Source organism: Anticarsia gemmatalis, chromosome 24 (assembly GCF_050436995.1).
Source record: "Anticarsia gemmatalis isolate Benzon Research Colony breed Stoneville strain chromosome 24, ilAntGemm2 primary, whole genome shotgun sequence".
In the NCBI taxonomy this organism is placed as follows: Eukaryota; Metazoa; Arthropoda; class Insecta; order Lepidoptera; family Erebidae; genus Anticarsia; species Anticarsia gemmatalis.
This window is the reverse complement of record NC_134768.1, coordinates 1844814-1863189: the sequence shown is the minus strand read 5'-3', so window position 1 is coordinate 1863189 and position 18376 is coordinate 1844814. Positions and strand designations below refer to the sequence as shown.

The following is an 18376-nucleotide window of genomic DNA, read 5'->3' as shown; positions in this document are numbered from 1 at the left end:
AAATGAATTGTCTGAAAACTGGTTGAGAGGTAGCTTAGAACCAGAAGGCAGATGTGGATACTTTTTATCCTGTTCAACCAGGTTTCTAACAAGTGCACTCCATTGATATACAAGGGAGTTTATCCACTGGAATTGTCCACAGCTTCTGCAATTGCTTCCCTAGGTGCAGCGCAGACGACAGACTATCCGTAACGCAATTTTTAGTCAGTGAAAATAGCACTTATGCCATTATATGCAGTAAAGCACACAACATGCAAAAAGTCCGGCGAGTTACTACATATAATTGCGTAAGTTCTATTTTCACAGACTTAAAATTGCGTCAAGGATAGTCTGTTGTCTGCGTTGCACCTTATTATTATTCAAAATGTCTTGCAGACATGTCTCACTTGATCACATAACCACATAACTTATTCAGAAGTAGGGTTAGGTTCAGAACACATTGAAAGAGCAGCAATGTGCGATTATGGTACCTAAAGTATGATAATAAAGTTATGAATATTTAAGTAGTTTTTTTCAGTGTGTTCTGATGAAATGAAACACAGAATTCAAGCTGATTATTTTTATTAAGGTCAAATCAACAGTCAATATAGAAAATTCATACATTTGCTGTAAATGTTACCTATTAGATAATTAATTCTTAATTGATGAACTATCTAATCAAATTGATTTAATTAAATAACTGGCTGATCACCTAAAATCAACGCCATTTTTTGAAAGGAAGAGAATCACTAAAGAAAATTCGGAAAAGAACCTATACTAAATTATTTTTCTAAACCTAAATACTTCTAATTTGATAATTACCAATTGAGATACAAAACAATTTTGATTTCTAATTATAAATCTAGAAAAGGTGCTTCCTATTCTTACCTTTGTTATATAATTGATGCCTAGAAGCAATTTTATTACAGAAAGTACAAAATGTATGGAAGAAAATCAACATCATACTCTAACAAGTATCTATAATATGGAAAAAGACCAACAGGAAATTATGTAGAGAATAAAGTCTTGACTAACTATTGCACATAACAAGTCCTATTATCAACAATCTCTAACAATCAGGTCATTCCCAAGATAATTATCTCACACACAAATTATTTGAACATGCCTTCTAATCATTTCTTATAAACTAAATGAAAATCTCCATACACACTGTGTAAACACGAATTAGACGCAAAAAGGCTTTTCAAATACTTATTCCTAAAATAAATTTTACACCCGGTAATACGACGAAAGCTAGTCAGTACTATGTTTTTCATTAGAAGTTATAGGCCACGTTATTATACTGATATATTGACTTACATAAGCCCCGCTAAGTTTACAGCTAGTCCCAAAATTCTATAATTTTACCTAGAAGTTTAGATAGTAATTAGACTACTGAGATTTGTAATATTCGTTTGTTAGTTATGAAATTTAACACAATTGGTGAGGAAAATTGCAAGAATGTTACAAGAGGGTGTTAGTTTTTTAATATCGTCCTCTGCCGCGGCCTCGCCCGCGTCCGCGACCGCGCGGGGAGCCCCGGGGCTTCTCTTCCATGAGTGGAGGGATAGAGGGTTTTGGTGTCTCCTGCGGCTTGGGTGCCTCTTGCGGCTTGGGAGTCTCGGCCTTAACTGGTGTCTGTGGCTTAGGAGGTTCAGGTTTCGGCTCTTCAACTGGTGCTGCCTTTTCTGTGTAACATAAAATGTTGTAAGACTACTGGCTACAAAAGTAAAATTTAACCACAATTTCAAGATTTGTTGCTAAGATATGAGACAAAGATCAGTATTTCCATAGTAGGCCTCCCTTTCATCAATCCCTCGCGTTACGCAGCCCGAGAAACGCGCACGTCTAATGTAGGCTCGGCCTGAGGTAACTTATTAGGAAATAATTTTCATATTTAGTACAGATTCACAAAGCTATCATTAATTTAAAATTTATTTCTCGAACAGTCGACTGACAGTGAAAATATATTGTTGTAAAGTTAAGTTTTATGTTATATGTTACCAGGTTTGTCTTGTTCATCTTCAAGTATCTCGTCCACGGTCTGTTCCCAGTTCTCGAGCTCGTCAGCTGCCGGCATGCCATTGTCGCCATCATCCAAGACCGAGTCGTCCGCCTCCTCAGACTTCTCCACTGTAGATATCATAATAATAAAATAAATATCATTTGACAACTCAAACAATGATGTAAATAGTATCGCCCAGAGTGGACATCCCAGAAAGACACACAGATCATATCGGTGATGTCTTGCAAAAAAGGTCGGTCCTGTATGATAGATATGGATAAAAGTTTGTAAGGATCGTACCCAGTGGCGTTCCTGGTCTTTGCCTACTCCTATAGGAATAAGGCTTGATTTTTATTTGATCAGACTCAAGTATAGGAAGGTAAAAAATAGGTATCATGTTAGCAGATTAAATGTTAAAAGTGTTCTGTCTCATTCAACTTTAGGTTGATATAATAACTAGATAATACAACTCACCCTTGACACTATCATCCTGGTCTTGATCATCATCGTGGCCGTTCTGCTCGTCGCCGGTCTTGCGACGCTTGAAGTTGCCGTCGCTATCGTCATTGATTGCACGCTTGGTGGTAGCTGCGGTGCTGTTCTCTTGACCCTGTACAATGATTGTTGATTAATGATAGGTAAGCTTGTGCCTATTATAAAACTGATAGCTTGTCTTTTCCGACCGGGTACGTGGCGCACGTACTGAAAATAGGAAATGCCGTTTCATGTAATATATAAAATTCTCGCGTCCCAGTTTTCGTTGCCATACTCCTCCGAAACGACTAGGCCGATTTTGATGAAATTTTGTGAGCATATTGAGAAGGTCTGAGAATCGGCCAATATCTATTATTCATTTCCCTAAGTGACCTTTTTTTTATTTATATGGCAAAACAACGTTTGCTGGGTCAGCTAGTAACTTATTTTTTAAACGAAGCAATAACCATTATTCTCAAGTTTTGAAGCAGTTTAGCTAAAACTTGGCAACTAACTATAAAGCTCAGCTATGATTTGTTCAAACCAGGGCTGATATTTAAATCGACATCCTCAAACGCGGAACATTGGCATCCGCAGATGTTTTTCGCGGATTTCTAAAAATCTGCATCCGCAACAACCCTAGTTCAAACCATATCTAAGCAGTAGATTGTTGCCGAGCTGATCAGAGCATGAAATATGTGCATACCTTGTTGGACTTCTCGGCCAGCAGCCTGGTGAAGAGCTGGTGGTGTCGCCAGGTCCGCAGGTGCACGGCGGCCGTGTCGGGCGAGTCCAGCAGCTTGCGGCACAGGCGGCACTGCACGCAGCGGAACTCCGACAGGAACGACGCGCCCACCCCGCGCTCCGTGCTATATACACATTTACTTTTATAATACTGCCACTACAACATGTATATTCGAGTAGTAGTGAATATGCACGAATTTTTTTTTAAATATTTGTGGCGAATAAAAGATGGCAGAATGACCTGTAAGAATTTGAGAAGGACTGGTCGTATCTTGCCTCGCCCCTTACCCTCCAAATCACCCGATTCGGAAGAAAAGGCCTATTGCCGACAGTGGGACACTCAAATTATTTTTTTTTTCGACAAACATTATATAATGTGAAATATTTTTAGGATGGAAAATGCAATACCTTTATCCATCAGATTTATTTTAAGCAAACCATGTCCCAGAAAGTTACTAGTAATAAAATTGACAGTTAATGATTACCTGTAAGCGGGGAACTGTTCTTGCGTGACGTTGGAGAGGTCATCGCCCTCTTGATAGTCCAGTATTGTGTTCTCAGCGTCAAGGCTGTCTTTCTTGTCCTCGCTCGGCTCTTTCTTCACTTCAGCCTCTCCGTCCTGAGCCGTCTCAGTCTCATTCTCGTCCTAGGAGATTAAAAGCACCTTGTGTTTAGTCCGATGTAGAAGAAAGTAATTATTGTTCTTTGGTAACTTTTAATTATTTTAAAATTACTAATGTGTCATGGAGCACAAAAATATCTGGTTGGAAGAATTCTGAATCGATAAAGATAGATTTCAACTTTTCAATTCCAAATAAGATCACGATCAACAGCAGGTTTGAACAATATTTATTGAAGACCAATATTTATTTTCAAAACCAGCATTTAGTCATACCAGTTTAGTGTTACAGAGAAATACTAAACAATCCAATACCACAAAGACAAATCTCAAAATTTATTTCTATGGTCGCAAATGTCTTAAAAATCATTAATAGAGTTTATATATCACCTTATTGGCAGCATCTTCCTCTTTGACCTGTTCCTCATCCTTCTGTCCGTCGTTCCGGTCGTCACGGCGCCGACGCTGGCGGTCCTCACGAAGATACAGCTGCTCCATGTTCAACGTTGAGATCACCATCACTGCACAACAATACATTTTAATATTTCAGTTCTGTTACACAAATATCTCAAATAAACTCGACAATCCTCGATAGAATGGTGTTTCCCAGCCACTACACTATTATGTTAACCCTTTAACCACTACAGTCGGCTGTACTCGCTCATGATGCTATATTTTTGTCGACATTTGCCGACGAAAGCGTCGTGAGAACTTTGATTTGTCTAGTATAGCCGACTGTGGCGGTCAAAGGGTTAATGTTATCCTCCTAGCCAGAAACCATCCCACACTAATACGACTTTGTTGAGTGTTCAAGCACAGAAAAGTACACAATCACAAGTTCAGTGTCTGTTCCCTCACTCTACAGCCCGGTGGGGTGGATAACGACCAGAGAGAAGTCACGGAGGTGTACAAACAGTGGTCACCTTCAGGCTTGGGCTTGGTGACGATCTCCTGCTTGTCCTGCATGTTGCGCAGGTGCTCGGCCGTGAGGCGGTGCTCGTCCAGCTCGATGCGCGTGGGCATCTCCTTGTGGCAGGAGGTGCAGGTGGGGTGCAGGTACTTCTTGAGCTTGCGGTGGCCCACCGTGGTGCGGTGCGCGGCGCCGTCGGCCGCGTACATGTCGCACATGGCGCAGTAGAAGTCGCGCGCCGGCGCCGCGCCCGCCTTGCGCGAGCGCTTCATCTCGCGGATCTGCACACGGGGCACACGGCTAAGTGGCGGTTCCTACGACCCACTATCTAAAAGCATACTTTCTTATGCTTATTTGATTCTTCGTTACGATTGTGTCTTGTGGTCTCCCTAACGTAGCCGAGCTTTATGAGTATGTGAGTTTTCCAGCATAATTAACTTTCAAATGCATGTAATCTCTAATCAAATATTAGTCTAAGTCGATTAGTAGAAAACGTGTTACAGTTGAATCACCTAAAATGAATGATTCTATAAAAAATATGATCAAGCATTATTTACCTTTGTGTTTAACATTACCGTCTACACCTGCTAAGCTTTAACAGTTATTCGGAGACTCAAAATCAGATTGCAAAGTTAGTGGTTGTGATGAGAAGTATATCACAAAGTAAACTTACCTTGAACTCTTGTCTCATAGTATCAGCTGTTAGGGCATAGCTCTCAGCTGTTTTCTGCATCATGATAGCATGAGCACGGCCGCTGAGATGGTTTTCAAACGAGCGTCCGTCCCACATGCTCTTATTACAAATGTGGCATTTAAGCAGCTGAGGGTTGATGTCATCGTAACGGGTCTTGGGAGCTTCCTTCTTCACCTCTTCCACTGTCTCCTTGTCTTGTTCTGCTGCAGGCTGGGCTGCGTCGTCCGTCGCCTCTTCAGTCTCACTGTGGGATGCTTGCATTGTTAAAAACTTGTTGACGGTGTGAATGTTGACTAGTTGTACTTGATGGAAAAATTTGACGTGAAGTAAAATAAATCTTTAAGTGTTTTTTCTTGTTATTGAGCAACTGTAAGCGCTGTATATTTTTCTAAGTTGATGAAGAATCGACCCTTGTTGTCGAATTACATCTTACTAAGACATGTTTTTAAATTGCTTGTATTTTAGAATGTATATTTAGGTCTTTAAGTGATAGTTTACGGTTTGTTGTTTAGTTGCAAAGCCCCAAGAATTTTTAAGAATAGACCAAAGTATTGTTTTTTAACAGCTAGGCATACAAAAATTTCCATCAAGTATAATTATAATTTCGTAAATCTTTCATAATGTACTGAAGCATTGTTTTCGAGAACTTAACTGTTAGAAATAGGTACCCTATATTTTATTTAAGCTTTTATTGAAGGCATTATAGAAGGCATACTATTTAGTTTTTCACTTATATTCGAAAGTACAGAAGTTAAAAGTATTTTTTTTTTAACAGTGAATAAAAGTGAACGTATTTTTCATGGTTTCCGTATACTATCAAAAAGAAATAGTTTTGGAAGAAACTACGTTACGCCTACAGGTGGCGCTACTTCTATTAATAAGAAGAGTTACAAAATTATGCATTTTGTACTGCGTTTCCAACGAGCCATTTGGATAAAGACTAAATAGTAAATAAGAATTATACGGGGTAAATACTAGTAAATAGATTTCTGCAAAAGTACATATCAATATAACACATAATATACACACTTACCATCACAACAAAATATAAATATTTCGTCAAAGTCCTTATAAAGTTAGCAAGCATTAAGTATAATGTTACAGGCGGGTGGACGCACCCGCGCGCGATAACGTAGCAAGTATGTTGGGCGACTTGCGACGTAGACAGACAACTGTCCACGGGGAAGACAATTTGATAGAAAAGTAAAAACAAACGAGATTTATCTCAGGTATTCACACCTCGTGGAGGCAGAAAGCTGCGTCATGCCAATTCGGCTAAACAGAGGCCGGTGAACGTAACGTTAGAGACTATGCACAGGCGCGCCTTCGCAGGCCCAAGAAGTGCGGTGTCACCACCGGAAGGAAACATTCAGGGTTCCTTACCTCTCCTTGACAGGTTTAGCCTTTGAATCGGCCTCCTTTTTCGGGGAGCTCTTGTTTTGTTGCCTTTGCCCATCATTGGGCCTGAACGGTTTACGATTGTTGTTGATACGCTCACCGGAGCGATTGTAATTTCCCGTACGCCGGAAATTACCTTGATTGCCCATCTAAAGGGATTGATCAGAACATGTTTGGTTAGTACGAAAGCTGCCAGGCTCTCAGAGCCTTGAAGAGGTGCTGAAATTGTAAATACTTGTGGTTTTACATTATAAATGTGATTATTATCAACTATAACTGGCGATGGTGGAATCCAATGCAAAACATGTTCGCAGACTGTGTTAACATGCATGAACTTGTTGACAATATTTAAGTTTAAACATTATATCGGGACAAGACTACATACTCACAATGGATAAACTGTAAAACATTTAACAATTGAGGTGGTATTTATACCAAATGTATTGAAATTTGGACAAACAGATGATTAACTGTCAATTAAAAATGTACGTGACCTAGAATGATTAGTGTAATTGTTGATTATGTTGAGTACTTACCCTATTGGGTCCATAACCACGGTCAAACCGACCCATGTTGGGACCGAAGTCCCGTCTAATGGGCATATCGAGGAGTGAGGGGACAGGATTCTGTCGTGGTTGGAGCAGGTTAATGATGTTGCTGGCGAGGGCTAGGGTGGCCTCGGTGGAGCCGCCGGAGAGGGGCAGCAGGTTGGGCATGCCACCGCCGGGGCCGCCGCCCTGCCAGGGCGAGACTCCGCTGCGTGCGCCGAAGTTCTTGCCGCGGTCATTGCGTCCGAATTCCATGCGACGCCCACCGCCATTTTGGGGTCTTCGGTTTGCCATTTCAACCTATATAATTGAAATGATTTTACAAACATGACCATTGAATACTTCTAAAAATAGTATGTGTCCTACCAAACTTTGTAAGCACTGATCTATCAAACTACATGATTACAAATAGATCTCTATATTTTTATATAGGTGCTTCAATTATATTTATTAATCTAACCGTAACAATTGATAGAACGCCAAAATTTTCATGCATTTTACAACCAAATGTAAACAAAAATCTGGGGGCACGGAAGTGCCCCCGCAAGTCGAGCAAAAAAAAAGCGGCACGGCCGTAACATCCTTTTCTCGAAGCAATTCGGGCTATTTTTGACACCCCTGTAATTTCGTAGTGGATAAAACAAGAAGCCTGGATTTTTAGCAACTAATCAGTCATTGTATAAACACGGTATATTTAGAATTTCAATCAATTTGAACCAGTAGTTTAAGAATGACAACTTGTTAAAATTTTGAATTTTGTCACTCACTGATTCACTGACTCACTGACTCACCGATCATCAAAAGTCTAAGGTACTTCTAGCAGACTTAGAAGCTTAAAATGTAGAATACAAATAGGGTTTAGTGTCTTAATCATGGGAAAAATTCAATATTTTCTAATTTCGGTCAAGTTTTCTAAATACACTAACTGCAACAATAACTTTGTAATCCCATATAAATGTATAAGATTACAAGGTTACATTTGCAGTTAATGAATTAAATTATTATTTCTGTAGAAAATAAAATAAATAGGTGTAAATATGTATCTACTATATGAGACATAACGGGAGGGGTATAGGGTGGGTAAGGGTGTTTAGCCCATGAAACTGAACAACATTCCCATAGGAAAATATGTTGAATTATGAAAAAAATACGGCTTTCCATACAAATTGGACTTATGTTTGCTCTATTCGCTCTACAAAAAGAAGTGAGATGCCATCAAAAACATTCTGTAAAAACCTCAAGTCTCGCCGTAAAAAGTTGTGAGATCTATATAATACCAAGTCGATTAATCTATTTAGTCTCTACTTAAAGGACCTTCTGTCTTAAGTTATTACGTATGTTATTATCATGCCAATTTAAAAAAAAAATACCTTTAAAACAAATAGATCGACTTGGTCATCGCAAGAAAACACAAATTCGCCATTAACATTTCAGGAGCATTAACTTCTCGTCGTGCTGTGTAGTGTGATACATACTAATAATCAAATCATGCGATGGCCAGGTCGGTCTAGTTGTTTTAGAGGTATTTTTTTTAAATTGGCGTGATAATAACATACGTAATAACTTAAGACAGAAGGTCCTTTAAGTAGAGACTAAATAGATTAATCGACTTGGTATTATATAGATCTCACAACTTTTTACGGCGAGACTTGAGGTTTTTACAGAATGTTTTTGATGGCATTAACATTGACAGGAACAGTTTGACATAACTGATAAAGTATCTATTATGCCATGGCCTAGGAGAAAACAACAAACACATTTTATCATACATACACACATATTATCATGACTTTTCCCATAGAGATAGGCAGAGACCAAAGAACACCACTTGGTACAATACTTACAAACTTCCCTTGCCTCATTCACATCCATACATCTTATCATACAGGACTACCAGTTACTTTGGTACATTTAAACATTAGAATTTTTATACAAATAGGCTTTTATGTTTCATTCTAATGTTATTGGAAATGATAATATTATGGTAAATCAATGCTAATTTAATAAATTATGTTTTTCTAAAATGCTTTTATACTTTTAACATCAACCAAAAAATCCTGTTATATTTTATGAATCATGGACTTGTTTTTATCATGCCAATTCTACAGTAATATTCACAGTTAGAAAATAACAGTAAAATATTTATTGTCTTTCTTGAAATGGCAATAAGCTCGCCCCCCTTACATAGGACTAACTTTTTTTATGGCGAAACATTGGTATCTAACACTCCTCTGCTTAAACCACCAGGTATAACAGGCATGATAGTTTTTTAATGCATTCACTGCCCCCGATGGGTCTGTGCGTTTCGTAATGCAACACTAGGTGCCACTTAAATCCACTGGGCAGTGAATGTGATAACCCACTGTCCCACTGCTGGGCAAGGGTCTCCTTCTATAAGATCGCCTTCAAGCTTATAGTCAAGTAACATGTATTGTCGAAATGGCATGTTCATGTGTGAACACCTTCCGAAGTAAGGGTGAGTCCTTGAGTCCACCACGCTGGGCAAGTGTAGGTTGTGGGTGTTATATTATGTATGTATTTTTATTAAGAGCTTGAACTATTGTTCAATGCCCAGAACAATGGATAGAGTACCGAACAAGAAAATAGGTGTAGCTGAATGAATTGAATTGATATTTTTTTTTTCAATTCAATTCAATATTCATTGTCCATCTCTTAGAATGAGCTCCATTGATATGTTTCTTGCAAATAGTAGTTTGATTTTACATAAACTAGTCTTTATATCTGTATAACACAATGTCTTTAGAAGATATACCACTTGACCTAATTTTAAATTTGTATGATTTTGAGCTGGGAAACAATATAGCAAATCAGATTTTTTAAATATGAGTGGTTATTCAAAATCGGGGTTAAAAATTGGGCTACTTTTACAGTGCTTTGCAGTATTGACCAAAATAATTAAAGCTTCAGTTTAAGAAATGTTGACTTTGTAAAAAAGGCTATGAAATAGATGTTCTGCTATGAAATAAAACAGAAATCTAACTGATTATGCGACATTATTCACGCTAAGCGCAGAAACTGGAATAGAACTGGAGGTGAAAGTATAAAATAACCACGCATTCTGATGCTATGATGCGGTTTCAGTCCAAAGTTAGCATTATCTATCGTTAAACTGTAATTACTTGAATATATGGATAGTTTTAGTACAGTTTTTCGGTTTTATCTTCAATCTTTCGTTACTTTCACCGCAATCACGCCATAACAGTGCTGCCGGCCGGCGGACTAAAGCATTTTTGGACTGATTAGCATAATATTGATTTTTTTGCAGGAATTTGTCAGAAAATGCTTTCCGACGAAGCCGTAATAGAATGCATTATGCAACGAATCAGTCTGAAATTAGGTAAATGACTTTAAAACTATAATAAGATACCCTAGCGTTGCTTACGTAGATAGCCCATTATTATTGATCTTTCGAATGACTCGGAAAATTACACAAGCAAATATTAGATAACATACAAAAAAGGGATAATACTTACCAGCAGGTGAATAATGTTACACAACTAAATTACTTATACTCCGGGCACAATAATAAAATATTTAGATAGAAGCTAAAAGGCACAAACACTGCCCTCAAGCCGAAACGTAAATGTCAATTGATAGAAAAATGGCTTCCGGCGTTTCACGATTTGGCGTGGCGTTTGCAAACCATAGACAAGAAAATAAAACCACGCAATACACGTTTCGCGTTCCAATCTCACTGACTGTCCATCTCAATATTTTTGATTGGATGTTTATTGCAAATAAAAAGTAAATTTTTCGTTTGAGATCAGGCTTCTTTTTTGTAATAAATTGTGATCTGTAATATCTTGTCAATCAAGCGGGGAGAAAAACCCTTCATAAGATATATTTCTAGAAAACATGATTATTTGCGCACCTTTAGCGATCTAAACGCACGCTAACATGTACCTATGTAATTCGCCAGCGTTTCGAAACTAAAATATCAATCCCAAGTACTTATTATAAGTTACTTTACTAAACTCCAAGCGTGGAGAGTAATATAAAACAATATAATTTAAAAAAATACCCATTGCGCGCGCATTGCACCATACCCGACCAGGGTACCGAACACGAGGCATCGTGATTTGCAATCGTGTACCACAAAAAAAATGCCGTCATTGAAAATTTGTAGTAGGTACCTACTAGGATATAATATAATCGGTGTTCGAGCTAGTAGCCCGCTTGTATAGCTTCTTCGGGATACAGCTAGGGTAGTAGGTTAGCAAGTAAATAAACAACAGATTTCTTCAATAATTTATTATTGTCACATCGTCTCCATAAGACACGCTTAACAGAAACATCGACACATGTAAATTGTAACACTGATATACAATACATGGATTAAACCTACGACTTAACTAAACAAAATATATTTAAAAAATGAGCAAAATAAATGCATTGGAAACTGCACCAAAATGTGTACGTTATATGCAATAAAATTAAATTATTTTGTTATAAAAAGTGGTAGTTTACATGTCTGTGGAGATTCTTACCTAGAGATTACATTTAATTCATTAACTAAATTAATTGGTTTTGATCAGTTTTTTATTATCATAGATATTTTATGGTGGACTAGAATGCCAATGGAATTGAACATTAAATGCTCAATTTTCACTAGCATTTAACCAAATCATTATAATGTTATTACTGGCTAGTCGGTCGATGATTTTTTTTATCAAATTATTTGGCTGTAGATGATCAATAGAAATAGATACAAGTGCAGATTTGACATCTTGTTTCAATTTCGGGATAATTTTGCTAATTAATTTATTATTTTTGGAAGCTAGTCAGGTACTAACACCGGTATATAAAGGCATCCTTATATATTTCGTTTACAAAACTTTACACGATATACAGCTAATGCGACATCTATAAAATATTACATCTAATTTAGCTACCAAATTTTTATGGCAGTTTCAATGGAATGTCTGAGTATGCTTCCATTTTAAATTTATTTACACATTCACTAAAATAAAATAGTCGACTACGGGGGAACATAGACTTCATTACTTTAAAATAGTAAAAAAAAGGAAATTAAAAAAATATAGTGCGCAAATCTTTTTAACAGATGTAACTAGTATAATCTACTAAAGATTTTTCTTTATACATTGTGTTGATTTTAACTTTATTTACTATAAATTACATCCCATTGTCGACAAAAAACAATATCAAAAAGCCACAAAGTATTAAAGTTATACAAAATTCATTACACACTTAATCTTAGACAACAGTCAATCTTCATACAACCATAGCAAAATAAAGTATTTAAAAGCAAATACATTTTATATTATACATATTTGTACGAAATACAAAATATAGAGAATATTGTCATATGTAATAAACTTCAACCTTTATTTTTTGCGTATCAAAAGCTATTTTTTTTCTACAAAAACTTCGAATTTCAAGTCCAAGTATGTATGCTATAAATATTTAATCGAAGAGTAAAAGGGAAATAAAAAAAAATAGCAGAAACTTACTTAAATTCGAAATGAATTGTCTCTTTGGGAATGGCAAGACTTAGGTTTAGCACAGCCAAACTAAAAAATATTCATATTAAATTAGAAAAGATAAATACCGCAAATAATTTTTAATTAATCTGAGTTTTATGCATTTCCAATACTAATATTTTTTTGTTTTAATTTGCTTTTTCAACCATTTTTTTAATCATTCAAGGCATAGAATTACCTTTTTTTTAATAATGCATGGAACGTTTCAATGGCTATCGGACCCTTAAAATAAAAAATACATACTTACATAAAAAAACTAGTTATACAAAGCTCTCATTTACACATACATTCAGAATCTAATTGAGTTATACGCATACAAAAGCTACGACTAACAGTTACATATATATTATTATATATTTGTATATATCTCATGTATTGTCCATTTTAAGTAGGTCTACTCAAAATGAATGTTCAAAATGTTTCAATTATTTTAAAGCGATTGGGAATGATGTGGTCCCTGTAAAGGGTTTATTTTAAAATACAAATATTAAATTTGGAATGTTTTATTAGGAAAACTCCTGAATCTATGTTAAAAGGAATTTAATTCGAAATGAATCGAGTTTAGAAGCAATCGATTCTGAACTTAATTAGATTTTTCGACAAACAAATTACGTTTTCATCTAATTTTAGATTGTTGAAATATATAGGTAAAGTCTATACTGGCATGTCAAGGTTTCAGACTTGTTTTTAATTCTCCACAATTTTAAATAGGTAATAACTCTGATAACATTCAATGCATAATAGAACCTAAATTAAAACTAAGTGTTGCTATGTCATATTTATGCGGTACTTTTCTACTATGGTAACTTAATGTACTTATAATTTTCTTAACTGGCAAGACTGTACTTCGTGATGTTTAACAATAATTACTTTTTTTTGTCTTTTTTCCTTGCGAAGAAGCAAAAATATAATACATGATTATTTCAATAGTTCGCCCAACAGCACATATTACTCGATATCTTAAATATAATATAAATACCTACCTAAATATATATTTGGTAATTGAGTACATTTAATTGTAAAACATACAACAATAAGACCTCACACACATTTGCGTAATTGCGACTGAAGTCGACTAAACGTGTCGACAAATCGCAAGTATTAATCGCAAATGTGCAAGAGGCCTGTGTCTAATGTAATATACAGTGAACAGTATAACAGTTTTCAAAAGCCCGATCACACTTGACTATACCACAGTTACATTTAAACTATTTCAACAACATTTAATTTTACAAACATTTATATTTTTTAATAATGGCTACTATAAAGTAATCTAAAATCTACGATTTTGTTTTTATTTTTTTGTGTGGCAATTTTTATGTGGGTAGATTCAAATGTGGAAGGGCCTTACCGATTATGGTCGGATATGTCGTCGGCAATTTTTCAATATGGCGCTCACTGAAAATAAAAAAGAATATTATTAATTAACCAGGAAAAAACATTTTTGTATGTATTTCTTAGGTACTAAATATTTGATTTTATAGTTACCTTCGTTTTGGGTCGCACAGACAAAGTCAACTTCTGCACTAGGAGCGTCGCGTAATCTGAAAACAATAAATATTATAAGTTAGTTATTACAATAAGTAACAACTTTAGATAAGTACATGAATCACAAAAAAAACGTTTCATTCTTACTATTGTTGAGTCTTTTGTAAAACTTTCTCAGTTGAAAAGTATTTTACATTGATAGAAAGTGGATTTGAAACAGTTTCCGAGTAGACCATGTACAAATTAATTATTATACAATATGTATTCACTATATATTTGACCTTTACTCCGGAAGGAAAGGTAGGCAGAGGAATTAACAAGTCAGGTACAGGAATAGTTCCAAGATATATGGGAATACTGACTGGTGACGGAGCTGAGGCAGCCCATCCTGGTCCTGGGGTGCAGCAGCAGCAGGTAGACGGGCACGGCGGTGAGGATCATGAGGCAGCCCACGCCGGTCTCCGCGGGGGACGCCCACGCGGGGAACGCCACCACCAGGATCGTGCAGATTATGTAGATCACTGGAATATACACATTATATCGTTAATATGGTGAAATAATTTATTCTTAAGCTTTTGTTCTTAGACTGAGGACCTAGACAAAAGACAATCCACAATAGCAATTTATGTAGAGTTGTAACGAAGCTGTATCGGATGTAAATCGGAGTTTTAGCAAATTCATCTGTGTGGTTCACGAAGAGCTCGTGGCTTAGTTAAGTTGCGCCGATTGATCTCTGAGGTTAAACGACGCTTGTCGAGGTTGATCTGAGGATGGGTCACCATCTTGTACATATCGAGTTCCTCCGTGTTTCGGAAGGCACGTTAAATTGTGGGTCCCGGCTGTCATTTTCGAAGATCTTTGACAGTCGTTAACAGTAGTCAGAAGCTTGAAAGTCTGACAACCAGTCTTATCGAGGGGTATCGTGTTATATCCCAGGTAATTGGGTTGTGGAGGTCAGATAGGCAGTAGCTCCATGTAAAACACTGGTATTCAGCTGCATACGGTGAGACTGGAAGCCGACTCCAACATAGTTTGGAATAAGGGCTAAGCTAATATAATTATATCTGTCTAGATCATAGAAAGAACATTTCTGATTAAATCGCGTTAAGTTTTGCGGACTCTGCGCATGCGAATCAAAGCACCTTTGTACCAATTTCTTTTTCCAAGTTTCCTCAAACTAAAATGTGTCTTTAAAGATATCAGAAGTATCTTTCTAAATGTCAATTGGAATGCAAAAATCTGAATGCAAAGCTTACCAGGGAAGAACAGGTTGACTCTGATGGGTCTCTCCAGGCCGGGTTGTGTAAACCTGAGCACTGGCACGCATAGCACAGCAGCACCAATACTTAACTGTAAAACAAAAATACGATAGGTATGTTTCATTTTGAAGAAAAAATAGGAAGTACTAGTGATAAAAGAAGATTGTTATAGGGACACCTTTTGAACACTCATGTAGTATTATACAAAATAGTCCATTACACCAGGGTAAGGGTTTCTTCCAGAAGTAAGAGAGTGGCGGCCTTGAGTAGGTTATGGCAGTTGATGGATACGTAATTAAAACAGACTGTTTCATCTGTCAAAAAAACTGATTGTCACTCTTGCGCAGGTCTTTCAGCCACGACTGAAAATGTTCTTACGCTAAGGTATCCCTATATTTGACGCTGTCTGATCTGTAATAGATGGATCCTGCATCCAATCAGCCAGGAACGAAGATGTTCTTTCGCTAAAGGTATCTAAAGCTATCTGAATCATCTGCAATAGAAACGGGCTAATTAGTAGCAGCTACGTACCCAGGTAGCGAAGCCGACGTAGTTGATGAGCGCGTAGATGTCGGACACGGTGAGGTACAGCAGACTGAGCAGCGCCACGGCGAGCACGGCGGGCGCGGGCGTGGCGCGCGCGCTCACCATCGTCAGCATCACGGGCATCTGGCCTTGCGCCGCACCCGCGTAGAACAGCCTACAGAAACACACGTACTTATTAAATAAAGCCCAACTCTCATGTTATAATTAGTAGCTCTGCTTGCGGGTTTGGGAGAATAAAACATTAACTTTTTTAAAGAAATATGACGTACCTACGAGTAAGTATGTATGTACGACTTAGTCCATTGTCCCATTTTCTTTTATAAATTTCATGATAATCGATTCAACGGTTTAACTATGTTTGGCAATACGCATTTATGTTAACGACATCTAGTCATAAGACTTTTTGTTAAAAAAAAGTTTACAACCGTTTGAGGGCGCTTTTCTTATTGAATATATTTTTGATTTAATAAAATTTACTAATCTACCATTTTACAAGACTTCCGAATCTCACGAATTATTGTAAATTCTTAGAAAAATCTCAATCCCCAAAATATACAAACCAGTTATTTAAAAACTCATTAATGTTGTTTAACTCTCCGTTACAAAACAAGTTGACCTTTAAAATTACTTCCTAAATATTAAATATCGATTTCCGAAAACCTGAAGTTCTTATTTGTATAAAATTTGCGCAAGTTTTAAAGACCTTGGTATGCCTTAAACGGCAGTTTGGGAAAAAAATGTATGCTATTACAACTGTGTATTTATTTGCTAGCTTTTATTGCATCAAGTACTCAACAAGTAAATAAGTACCTATGGATATTGAATTTAAAGAAGTTGAGTAAAATAACTCAGAAATGATTTCTTTCCTTAAATATGCGTTTATTATAATTTAAAATAACGTCACACTGTACTAACCCTGAACCCATATCATAATATGTAGGTATACCTACCACTAAAAGGTTATTTTACCTGGATGAAGTGAGCAAGACTCCATTGACGGCGCCAAAGGTGGAGGCTGCGACGAACAGAGGAATGGACAGCGCGAACCAACCGAAGAGACGCTCTGCAAACGTCACAGCTACGGCTGCTGACCCCAACACCTGGAGATTGAGAGAAGGGATGAATGTTTAGGCAAGTAACTGTTAACACTGCTGGGCAAGGGTCTCCTGCCGTAGAAAAGAGGGGTTAGGCCTTGGTCCACCACGTTGCCCAATCGCGGTTTGGGGACTTTGCATAGGTACCTTCAAGAACTGTTCTAAAGAACTCTTAGGCATGCAAGGTAGCTTCACGATGTTTTTTTCACCTTTGGAACAAATGATTTAGTTCTAGTACACACAAAATCGTTGGTGTGTTACCTCGGGTTTGAAACTGAAACCATTTGCGAAAGAAGAGAAACTGTGGTAACTATAAAGAAAATTAAGGGACGGGGTTCTCTGTCTACACCCGGAAAAAGCGTGATATTATGAATGTATAGATAGATAGATTTTAGTATTCGTGTTACACATTCATTTATTACATGTATGTATTATCTTTTAATTGAGTTATTAACAGTATCAGATTAATGTAAGCGTATCGCTGGTACACAGTGCAGTGTTGATCGCAAGTCAGCCTTCGTACATATTACTTATTATAATTACTTCCTTCCAATAACGAATAACAACACGTATTTCACACGTTTACTTGTTATTTTTATCTAAAACGATCCGTTGCGAATTTGCGTCAAAAGATTACGATATATGTACCTTTTTAGGGCTATGTACCCTATGTAAGGGTAAACTGGTAAACACAACGAGACCCAATTTCTAAGACTTCACTGTCTGTCAGTCTGTCTGTCTGTCACAAACCCTGATTGAACTGAATTTCTGTTGCCTCTATAACAACAAATACTAAAACATTATAGTATATTTACGTCCCATGTAATACAGGCAAGACTATTGCCCCAATATAAATGGTACTGTTCCAAAGTCCAAGCTATTAGATTATTTACAATATATAGTAGCTTGGCTTTTAAAATTTTGGAAAATATCAATAGAATCATATCGGGATTAAAACTATTTTTAGCACAGCTACATTTTGTAGTTTCTTAGATTAGGTAGTACAATAAAAATACGGTTTTAAAACTATGTTATTTATGCTATTGTAATTACACTACACCTTTACCAATTTCCAGGTAAGGAAAAATAAATGTTT

General features: G+C 36.8%; 2 protein-coding genes across 3 annotated transcripts in view; both read right to left on the bottom strand.

Moving 5' to 3' along the window:
• Positions 1-544: 544 nt before the first annotated feature.
• Positions 545-11023, bottom strand: LOC142983469 (zinc finger protein on ecdysone puffs-like). Of its 2 annotated transcripts, XM_076130370.1 has the most exons (11): positions 10866-11023; positions 7360-7671; positions 6809-6972; positions 5405-5669; positions 4745-5012; positions 4212-4342; positions 3688-3848; positions 3165-3327; positions 2459-2594; positions 1984-2112; positions 545-1667 (listed from the first exon to the last, which is right to left on the bottom strand). In XM_076130370.1, exons 2-11 carry the CDS (start codon positions 7663-7665, stop codon positions 1465-1467), a joined length of 1926 nt encoding a protein of 641 aa, XP_075986485.1. In that variant the 5' UTR covers positions 7666-7671; positions 10866-11023; the 3' UTR covers positions 545-1464. The 2 variants fall into 2 exon arrangements, with proteins under 2 accessions (XP_075986485.1, XP_075986486.1); XM_076130371.1 differs by lacking the exons at positions 6809-6972; positions 10866-11023 and having other exon boundaries at positions 7360-7505.
• A 614-nt stretch (positions 11024-11637) lies between these two features.
• The window catches only part of LOC142983735 (large neutral amino acids transporter small subunit 2), a 46810-nt gene continuing 40071 nt past the window's right edge, over positions 11638-18376 (bottom strand). The window contains exons 8-13 of the mRNA XM_076130751.1: positions 17156-17286; positions 16172-16340; positions 15638-15731; positions 14744-14902; positions 14382-14437; positions 11638-14291 (exon numbers count right to left, since the gene is read on the bottom strand). Of these exons, the coding sequence (XP_075986866.1) occupies positions 14289-14291; positions 14382-14437; positions 14744-14902; positions 15638-15731; positions 16172-16340; positions 17156-17286 (612 nt within the window). The 3' untranslated portion in view covers positions 11638-14288. The remainder of the gene's footprint in view (positions 14292-14381; positions 14438-14743; positions 14903-15637; positions 15732-16171; positions 16341-17155; positions 17287-18376) is intronic.

Bases quoted from the DNA above. Each gene is read 5' to 3' on its own strand.
- LOC142983469 (XM_076130370.1), bottom strand. From the start codon at position 7,665: ATGGCAAACCGAAGACCCCAAAATGGCGGTGGGCGTCGCATGGAATTC. The intron at 5,013-5,404 runs GTAAGTTTACTT...CCCCGTGTGCAG, and splicing joins CTATGAGACAAGAGTTCAAG to ATCCGCGAGATGAAGCGCTC. The intron at 3,849-4,211 runs GTGATATATAAA...TTAATCTCCTAG, and splicing joins AGGAAGATGCTGCCAATAAG to GACGAGAATGAGACTGAGAC.